Raw genomic sequence first — 10,874 nt, 5'->3', positions numbered from 1 at the left:
ATATACTGTAGGTAAATATTCCTTACCTTTTTAAGCCTAAAAGAGAAGAGCAAAGCAATTGAATATATAATTTACAAATGTTTTTTTATCTGATCTTAATTTTAATCAGTCTGACTAACTCCCTACTCCCTAATGTGTTTTCTGAAGTGTGTAGAAATTTTTAGTGTTCAATAGATATGTACAGTTATCATATAAAAAAAATCAACCATAACTATTACTATAGACTATTGATAGAGGAGAAGAATCTTCTGAAAGATGTGTCCAGCAGCATTTATGAGAGAGTTCAGTCTCCAGTCCAACTGAACTAGAGCTTCCTGCAGTTTCCAAAAATGTTTTTCAACATGTAGTTTTGTATAATAATTTGGCTGTCATCCCACTCCACGAGCCAGTGCCTACTCAGTCTCATCAGTTTCTCCTTATCTGTTTTTCTTAATGAGCCTAGTTGTTCTATTAATTAACATGATTACCTCTCTATCATCTGTACAATTTTGCAGAACCCGTGGCTACCTGTGCAAATGTTTGTACACTGTATGTATGGAACCTCCAAAAAGCTTCCTCACAACTAACTTTAGACATATTTTGACCTGCAAATCACCAAATCAATACTTACAATAACACTAGAGCTCTGATGTCTTCTAGTGGGAACAATGTAAAACTACATCACAGTAAATATTATATGACCAGCATGATTAGAAACTGAATGAATGAATGAATGAATGAATGGAGGCCCTGATCTGTGGTTCTGAAGGGGACATGTAAAACAGAAGAGAGAGGCAGGGAAGACTCGACATGTTAAAAGATAGTATTCAACCAGTTTCCTTCTTCTCTACCATGCCTTCTTTTTCATTAGCTAATTTCAATCTCAAAAACGTCTTCCTATGCATACTTTTACCTTCAGAATTTAGGCTACACATCAGGATCTATCTGTTGTGTTTGACACTATCTGTCTTCTCCCTTGCCAATGCCAGGCAACCCATTAATGGGTCTGAATGGTTTACTTCTTACCTGCTTTCAGGTGGAAGGTTGTTGGACAATAGTTATGCACGTTGACAGGGCTACCAATTGTTCTCTTTTCATGCACCTCCATTATTCATTTTTGATTCGGGCCCCCAGCCCGACTGGCATGGCGCCTCAATTTCCCAGAATACATCGCTTCTTGTGCATCCGCCATATTGCCTTCGCCTAAACGCGCTGGTTGGATCGGCTCGTACACACAACTGAAAATGTAAGTACAGAAACAGTCATATTTTTGCAAGCTACGAATATTTTGTTTTAATGTCTGTATTTTTGTATTATTTCGTTCGCTTACGAGTTTGCAACTGTTTAAATTTGGAATTAAGGTTCAAAAAGCATATAGCTTACCTCCAAAGATTGGTGCGTCGGCTCTTTCTCTGTTGTTGTTTTTCCCTCTGTCACAGCGACAGATTACATTCACGACTCCTTGGAATATTTTAGATATTAGCTTTTTGTATCATTCGCTGTAATATTTAAATGGGCACAAATAAACTGCCTATACTTCTTTGTCTTCTGTCGGCTACATAAATGCTATAATCTTAAGCTTATTTTGCCTCTAATGCTAGCGTTTCGAAGAATAGCTAGGCTCTGTAGTAGCTAGCTAGTTAGCATTAGCCGAGCCCCACAGATTTTACATGAAATCTGTGCCCGGGGTCTGTCTATTTACTGCAATTGATTAGCTAGTACCAATAAGATGGACTGAATCAAATGTCATCGTATAGTTTAACGTTAACGTTATATAATTTGAGTCAGTAGTTCTAACACATTGGGCTTTTTTTATTGACATTAATTGATTATTGCATTACAGAGTTGTGGTCAAGACTTTCCAAGGTTCACGTCTCCGTTGTTGTTTTTGTTTTTCTTGATATTTTTAATCTTAGGTGATACACCAGTTTGTCTTTAACCACCCAGTGTGTTTTAATACGGACCACATCCACTTTCACCTCTTGTCTGTCACATGTATGGCAGCATGGCCACACAACTGCGGCAGCCTGAGAGTAGCTTTGGAATTTTGACATTTAGATTTCTTGGCTTATCTATTTGTCTTTTCTAAAGGCTATTAGGTAGGAACGTAGTACAAGTAGCCCATCAGGCCCAATACCCAGTGTGGGTTGACTTTTCCTGGTTTCCTGGCCCAAAGATCTCAGGTGGCATTGACAAAGAGGCACAAAACCAGTTCTTTGAAATGTCAGTTGAACTTAATTGAGATATTTAGATTATTTCAAGACAGATACCAGTCCTAATTGCCCTGACTCTGACTCTGACTCTGCTGTTTGGAAAATTCACCTCTTCTGCTCTTCCTTGGTCGATTGGGATCCAAAAAGATCCATATTTACCCCTGGGGAATGAGAAATATCTTTTTGCTGGGATTTCACTTAGAGATGGATACTGCTGCAATAGTGTTAAGAAACTTTGAACATTTAAGTTTTTAATCCTTTACTTGTTTTTTTTCTATCCAATTCACAATTCATTATCTTTAACAAAAGTAAAAATAGTATTTTGATATGAAAATTCACTTTTGATGTTTTTAAAATGTTGCTGTTTCTTGGCATTTCTTTACTTTTGAGAAGCCAGCCAGATAGGAAAGTAGCCTGCTGTCTGTGGTGGGAAGAACATTTCCTTGGATGATGTAATTTATCTTTTTCTTTTTTTCACCACTAATAAACAAATGTGTGTTTGTGAAAGCATGACAATTTCAATAGAATAGCTGAAAATTTTATGTAAGGTTTCAAAAATCTAGGTGAATCAAAATCTATTAGAAAACAACAAGACATGGATAAGAAATAATGAAGGACACAAACGCTAATGAACAGTGGTGTCAAATTCAAATGTTCTAATCTTCTTGAGAGACTTCACCGTCACTGTGTGTAGTATCCATCTCTAAAATGTGAAGTCCTTGAAGCAACTTGGTGTGAACATCTTTCTCCTCATCCATTGGTGCTTCTACTCCAAATCAAAATTAAGCTACTTATATTTTATTAATATGAATCACTGTTTCACATGGATTTGCCAAACCTTATGTTTTATTGAGATGCAGTTTCTTACCAAGGGGGTTAACTTGAAAAGTAGGCTTAAAGTATACTGCATGTGTACAGTTTGAAAATCAGATCTGGATGAGAAATAAAACAGCAACAGTGTTGGATACATATGTTCATTTGAAAAGTCTTTCTGTCTGTCTTTCGAATTGTATTTATTTCACAGCAATTTAATTTATGAAAATTTCCATTTATTGCAATGGGTTGCAACGATATGAGATTTTCACGATACGAAAATATCATAGTATATGGTATTATTATAATTATTATTGTTATTATTATCATCAGTTACAATCACCCTTAAAGGAATGAAAACAGAAGGGTTTTTTGATTGAACAAAGGCTTTGTTTTAATTACACAAAATATTAGCCTATGTCCTGACAAAACTTGAAACCTTTTTTTAATGGAAGTATGTGTTATATTATGTATTTTTGAAAATAAATAAAAAGATTCGCAGGTGAGATTCTCCATCCAGTTGCATTTTTTCTTCTTCAATACTGTAGATAAGCAAATGTACATGGTATGATAACCGTCAATTTTCATACCATTTGTATAGCGTGAAACCAGTGTACCGCTGCAACCCTAATTGCACTATAACTTATTAAAATGGTCTTACAAAGCAGGAACAAAACTATAAAACATAATGTTTTGGTGACTGTGATTACCATCTTATGGGTTTGTGTAATTTCTGAATAACTAAATATCTTGTACAAGCTGCTGTATTGTTCAAGTCTAATTTCCTAAGCTTCTTTGGCTATGAAATGTTCAAGACAAAGCAAATGAGATGTATTTTATCTAAATAACCCATGACTGAAGTAAAAATCTGAAAAAGTTGACATTCATTTATTAAAACATGGCAACTATATAGAAGGATGTTTACATTAAACCAGTGCTCACACCTTTTAAAATGATAATTTAATTATTCAGGGGTAGCTAAACTCAGGTAGAGCAGGTTGTCCGTTAATTGCAAGGTTGGTGGTTCCTATCCACATGTCCTTAAGCAAGACACTAAACCCCAGTTGCTGCCGAACTCTGCCACAATTGGTGCATGACTGTGTGAATGAGGCAAAATGCAAAGTGTTTTGTCTGCAAAGGTAGAAAAGTGCTACAAGTGCAGTCCATTTACCATTTATTTGCAACCAAAATTTGATTAGTAATCATCACTAGAGGTCATCATTACATCCTAGAATTCCAAGAAAATCTCATTTTGTTTTTGTGCGTTTCAGTGTTGCAGTGATGACTCAGACAGTTCAGACCAACGGGGTTCAACCCCTCAGTAAGACCTGGGAGCTGAGTCTGTATGAGCTACAGAGAACACCACAGGTATTAATTCATACCATTATTATATTATTATGAAAATCATTTTGCTTTTGTTTGTTTTTTAAACTGATTTTTATTAATCACACAACATGTTGACATGTATTCCTAAAGCACATAATCAATTCATATCAGTTGATGGTGTAATTATCCTTGTAACACATTTATGAAGATCTGGAGCTCTCTCATGCTCCTGAAAGTAGAACATTGAGGTGTGCAATATCCAAAATGATGACTCTTCAGTTGCTGTGGTTATGATCAGGGTCCGATATTAACACCCACCAAGCGTCAAATGCGGGTAGATTTTCCGTTTGGCGAGTAAATCTCGAAAGGCTATCCGCCACACTGGCGGGTAAATGTGTGTACCAAAATAGTCATGTAATAACAAACTATGCTGAGAATCTCTACCACGTTTTGGTATCATTTACGGGCGCGCTGCTTCTGTCCCCTGCTGTCTGGGTTGGAGTTTGACACTCACACACACACACACTTCCATATGTGTTTTTAAGCGTGTCTAAACAGTGCCGCGAAACTGCCCTTCTCAAGCGCTCCTAGTTTGCAGCACTGTTTACCGCACGGGACATCAGATACTCCGCTAAACTATCACTTGCCGCCGGTCTGCTGCGGCAACCCAGTATCATACCAAAGTGTGTAATACACCCACTGGTCCACCGTGTCACATTTTGGCTCGCCTAGGTGTGGCAGTGTCACATCTTCAACACGTTCTCATTCCGCGGTCAAGGTAGCAATAATAAATATGCAACGTCCGGTTAGACTTTCAAAATAAGGCTTGCTGAGAAACATTTCAGGTGATGGATGCAGTTTGGTCAGGTTTAGGCACCAAAAATACTTGGTTAGGTTCAAGAAAAGATCATGGTTTGGGTTAGAATAACTACTTCCTTAAAACAATCAATGTTAACTATTGGTTTCAAATGGGAAATGAACCCCGGTCTTCTGTGTGAAAGTCATGTGTTTGACCCATTACTTTTATGTTTGATCCTTAAGTACATTTAATAGCGAATACTTCAGTAGAATTTTGAATTCTTGAGTTGCATTGAGGCTTAAATTGATTAACCTTTGATCAATATATTATAATCTTTTTGCTTCAGATTTTGCTCTGGCCTCTTTAAGTTTGTGTTAAACAGAATACCTTTTTATCTCAATTAAATGTACTGAAACAAATGTATATGTGACACAACAAGGCAATTTATAATTTTGGCCGGTAAAAAATATGCTGGGCTTATGGATATTTTTCATCTACCAGTCCCCTTGGCTGGTGAGTCAAAAAGTTCACTTTGGAAACTGGATGAGGTTTTAGGACCTAAAAATATCAATAAGACGTGTGAGCTGTTTCTTTAAGTCATGTACCACTCCACAGATAGATGTATCTGTGTATGTACTAACCTTCATCTCGATCTGTTTCGTACTGGCACAGGAGGCTATAACAGATGGACTAGAGATAGCGGTGTCGCCCAGGTCCTTGCACAGCGAACTTATGTGTCCTATCTGTCTGGACATGTTGAAGAACACAATGACAACCAAAGAATGTCTGCACCGCTTCTGCGCTGATTGTATCATCACAGCTTTGAGATCTGGGTGAGTTTTATCATGCAGTAGAAACCAGGAGACTCCTCTCTGTCCCTGTAGTGGTATTCAGGTTTCTAATGATCCCACCCAAGTGGTGGGAAAACTAGCTAATTCAATAATGTGAATGTCAGCGCTGTAGAGAATGAATAGTTGTGACCTTTTGATGGAAGGGAGAGTATCAGGTGTGGTCTCCACAATCAGACAAGATAAATCTTGTCACTATCTTATTAGATCACTTATTACTATTATGATCATTATTTATTGCTATTATTGTCATTATTATTTGTATCACTATCATTCATATTATTATTACTTTATTAATATTAATATTACCACTACCATTACATTATTATTATGTTAAAATTCTAAGTGGAATTTGCCTTGTGCTCCCCTCCCCCCCTTCTCAATTCAATTCAATTCAATTGGGCTTTATTGGCATGGGAAACAGACGTCAACATTGCCAAAGCATGTGTAAAATAAAAACAAACAGAAGAATTGTGATATTAAAATATATACAGATAATTAAGACAGGAGGATAATAATAATAATGATAATAATAATAATAAATTGTAGACTTACAGTTAAAATACACATACAAAAAGTGAAAACTAAACACTGCAACGTAGAAAAGGTTTCAATCGTAGTCATCTGGACACTGTTTTCAGAATCAAGACGTTTCGGCTCCCATCCGGAAGTCATTCTCAATTGTGAAAAATGGTCTGAGAACTCAGAAATTTAAGCTAATCTGTGTTCCCTCCTAGATAGACAGGTGAAGTCTCTGTTTTACGCTGATGACCTTATTCTACTGTCTCCTACTGAACAAGGACTAAAGGAACAGCTGGACATAGTAGAAATGTCTAATCTAACGCAGATTAGCTTAAATTTCTGAGTTCTCAGACCATTTTTCACAATTGAGAATGACTTCCGGATGGGAGCCGAAACGTCTTGATTCTGAAAACAGTGTCCAGATGACTACGATTGAAACCTTTTCTACGATGGAACACTCCTGGACGAATGAGGGACTACGCCGTCTAAACACTGCAACATTTTTTTGCGTGTGTAGGTCATTCACTGTCCCTCAGGTTGTGGCATGTTATATATTGGGCAGCAAGATATGCCCTGTCTCCTTCTCTTAGGAGTATTTTTAATATTGAGAGGTCATTTAACTCTTTGAAATCTGAGATTACAGAGTTGAACTTGTTAAAGTAAACGTTCCTTATTTCATTGAATGTTGTACATTGTAGGAGGAAGTGCATCTCTGTCTCAACCTCACCTGTCAAACAGTGACCACATATTCTGTTTTCTTTTGGTTGCCATGATTTTTTGTGTCTTCCTTTTTCGATTGCCAGTTTGTGGTCACTGAGCCTATACTTGGTTAGTGTCTGTCTCTGCTTTCTATCTCTGACAGTAGAGAGCTAGTCTGCCAATACATAATCTCTTTTTAGGGCCAGATTACATTCTAATCTACTTTGGCTTTTAGTTTCTTCTTTCCAGTGTTCCAAATAGGTTTCTTTACATTGCGTTATAATTTGGTTTACTCTGATTGGTGTTTGGAAAGCAGTGCTGTTGTGAGATTGCTCAGAGTGTGTGTGTTTGTGGGGGTGGGGGTGTGTGATGGGTGTATACGTGGTCAGTTGTGTGGTGTTTTGGGAGGAAGAAAATTTGATATTTACTCAAGATGGCATGTTCTTCAAGGAAATCTAGTATTCTTTTATTTAGAATACTACAGAATAGTTTACCTAGTCAACTGCTGACACAGATGCCACGGTAGTTATCAGGGTCTGATTTGTCCCCACTCTTATGAATGGGGGAAATGAGCCCTTTGCACCAGATGTCGGGAAAACATCCGGACTGTAATAAGATATTGAACAACTTCAACACTGCACCCTGCATCTCTGGGGAGCTGCATTTGAGCATTTCGTTTTAATGCTGTCTGGACCACAAGCTTTCCTTGGCTGGAGAGACTTTGTCTGTGTGGTCACTTCTTCCCAAGTAATTGGGAAATCAAGGGGTTTTGGTTGTCTTTAATTGTTTCTTCTAATGTTTGGAGTTTTCTTTTATAATACATTGTTCTGAATTAATTAGATTTAGTGGTATGTCTTTGTACAGATTTTCAAAATGTGCTCTCCAGATGTCACCATTTTGGATGGGTAGTGCTTGCGGTTGCTTTGTGTTGAAGTTATTTCACATATCCTATTGATTTTGATTAATGGCGTTTTCAATATCTTTAAGTTTCATGTGGGTATAATTTTGTTTTTTGTTCCTAATTGTACGTTTATATTTGTTTAAAATGTCATTGTACCTAATGCGTAAGGCTGGGTTGTTTGGTTGGCGATGTTTTTCATTTGCTTTTTTTCTCAAGTCTTTTCTGATGGTCTTGCATTCTTGATCAAACCATTTGTCTGTTTTTTGCTTTTTAATAGGCTTCCATTTTTGTTTTATAAGGTTAGCTTTAATAGCTGCCTTATAAAATAGCTTATTGATATCATTAATAGCCTTTTTTACACAATCTCTGGTAGGGACATATTGACTTTGGTTATATACTGATATGTCATTCATCAGATCAGGTGAGTTCACGGCCATGACGAATTTGTCTCCACTGTCTTGGGCCCATCTGTAAGTAGGGTGTAATTTATACAGCTTACTGGGTTCCTTTTTTTGTGTCACTCATTTGACCTGAGAGTTTAAAGAACACATTTATTTAGTTGTGGTGTGAAAGGGGGCGATTGCTGCCTGACAGTGAATGCACTGATAGTGGAAGGGTCCATGTCAGTGATTGCATAGTCTACTACTACCCAAGAGCTGAGGAGTATGTGAATCTCCCTAAAGAATCCCCTCTGAACCTACCGTTAACTGTGTACAGGCCTAAGGCCCGACAGAGTTGCACTACCTCCCTGCCACTTTAGTTTATTTTAGAGTTCTAAGGGGTGATGGTGTGGTAAACAGGGGAGACTGACACATCAGAATCAGAAATACCAGAAATCAATGCCAGAAATTGATCCCAGAGGGGAAACTCTTTAAATGGTTGGTGCCCTGTTGGTCGATGACATCAGGTTCAATTCCTGATGAATTCATTATATCCCAGAGGACAGTGAGTGAGCAGTTCATTTTGACACCATGTTTCTGTTAACACAATGACATCAACAGCTTATATGAAATGAACGCAAGAAACTATAAAAATGAACCTGCATAGTGAGACAAACATAAAATCACCGACCTATGGCCGCCCACCCTGAGTCTGGTTCTACCTGAGGTTTCTGCCTCTTAAAGAAAGTTGCTTGATACAGCATTATTGTCAAAAGGGTAGGTTCACATTTTTTCATGTATGTCTTAAAACAATACTCGCATGCCCAAATGTACAATGTAAGTACTGTTGGTTTAATTGTTCTTCCTGTCCATCTCGCCACAAAGAAATCCCTTGTTAAAACAGTTTTAGTGTAAATGATGGGAGAAAAAAATCCAGTCCTTTTTCTGTGCAAATTATTAGCTTTAGAAGTCTTTTTTTTTTTTATACACAGAACGAGGACTGTGGATTTTGTCCTTCATCGCTTATATTTAAATTGCTTTAGAGAGGGATCTCTTCACGGCCAGTATGGACAGGAGGAACAATTACAGCGACCAATAACTCTTTCAGTGTACATATGGGCATGTGAGTATTGAAAAAAATGTGAACCTATTCACCAAATAATATATTCAGGCCTATACAACGTCACTGTTAAAGTCAGATAATCAGGTCTTCTCAGCTCTGCACATCTTGGCTCTGGACTAGTTACCGTCATCAACCATTAGATCATGGCAAATGACATGTTACTACACTTGTCATCAAAAACATGCATGAGCCTAGACAAGCACTTAAGTCGTTAGTCAGCGGCCCTCTTATTCCTGTAAGTGGTGGCGTTTGTTTTAATGTGCTTTTGAACATAAACTCTCTAAAAGGGTGCTGAGTAAATGTTAAAGAAAAGGTTTGTGTAGATCAGTTATGGATTGTCTTGCAAAGTGTGCTCTAAAGTACCCACATGTAGTTTGAAGCACCTGTGTATATTCAGGTTTGACTCGTATCATTTAGTTTTTCAGAGGTTCACTTCAAGTGTATTGTTTGATTTAAACATACCCAGACAGAAATTAAATACATTTGAAATGTGTTGCATTAATGAGACTATTCCACATTGTGCATCGGCACCATTGTTTTAGTTGATGATATCGATGAATGTTTCAAAATGTCTATCCTCCCTGTCTTTGCAGTAATAAAGAGTGTCCTACCTGTCGTAAGAAGCTGGTGTCCAAGAGGTCGCTGCGTCCAGACCCTAATTTTGATGCTCTGATTAGTAAGTAACCACACAAGGGTTCAAGGAGGTTTAATCACTACACACAAACTCTGGATCAACTGAAAATTGTCTTAATTTAGTTAGTCAAAATGATTATAAAATATCCCATTTCAGGTAAGATTTATCCCAGCCGTGACGAGTATGAAGCCCACCAGGAGAGAGTGTTGGCCCGCATTAGCAAACACAACAACCAGCAAGCCCTGTCCCACAGCATAGAAGAAGGGCTGAAGATACAGGCTATGACCAGGTAAACACAACAATCTCAACACACAAATAATGCAAATACACACTTAAAACTCTGTCTACTCTAATAAATTTGATTTGTATTTGTTTTTGTCAGACTGCAGCGTGGTAAGAGACATACAGTGGAGAATGGTAGTGGAGCTGAGGACAATGGAGACTCCTCCCACTGTAGCAACGCTTCTGTCCACAGCAACCAGGTATGTTGTGACATTTAACACATTATCAAACATGTCAACATTTGTGCATTTTGTGTTTCAGTTACTAACATTGACATTAAAGCACACTAGTACTTATTTTTATGCTAAAATACATGCAACAAGCAAAGGAAGCGCCAAACCGTAGAAACATTGCT

At 37.5% G+C, this 10,874-nt stretch overlaps 1 protein-coding gene across 2 annotated transcripts in view; it reads left to right on the top strand.

Annotated features, from left to right (window-relative positions):
• Positions 1–1,094: 1,094 nt before the first annotated feature.
• rnf2 (ring finger protein 2) overlaps positions 1,095–10,874 on the top strand; it is a 21,170-nt gene continuing 11,390 nt past the window's right edge. The window contains exons 1-6 of one of the 2 annotated variants that reach the window (XM_044218652.1): positions 1,095–1,225; positions 4,277–4,373; positions 5,797–5,963; positions 10,197–10,279; positions 10,394–10,526; positions 10,620–10,719. In XM_044218652.1, coding sequence (XP_044074587.1) covers positions 4,287–4,373; positions 5,797–5,963; positions 10,197–10,279; positions 10,394–10,526; positions 10,620–10,719 — 570 coding nt within the window. In that variant the 5' untranslated portion in view covers positions 1,095–1,225; positions 4,277–4,286. The remainder of the gene's footprint in view (positions 1,226–4,276; positions 4,374–5,796; positions 5,964–10,196; positions 10,280–10,393; positions 10,527–10,619; positions 10,720–10,874) is intronic. The other variant, XM_044218653.1, reaches the window with a different exon arrangement.

This window comes from Siniperca chuatsi, linkage group LG13 (genome assembly GCF_020085105.1).
Source record: "Siniperca chuatsi isolate FFG_IHB_CAS linkage group LG13, ASM2008510v1, whole genome shotgun sequence".
Lineage (NCBI taxonomy): Eukaryota > Metazoa > Chordata > Actinopteri > Centrarchiformes > Sinipercidae > Siniperca > Siniperca chuatsi.
This window is presented reverse-complemented; position numbering and strand designations above follow the sequence as displayed.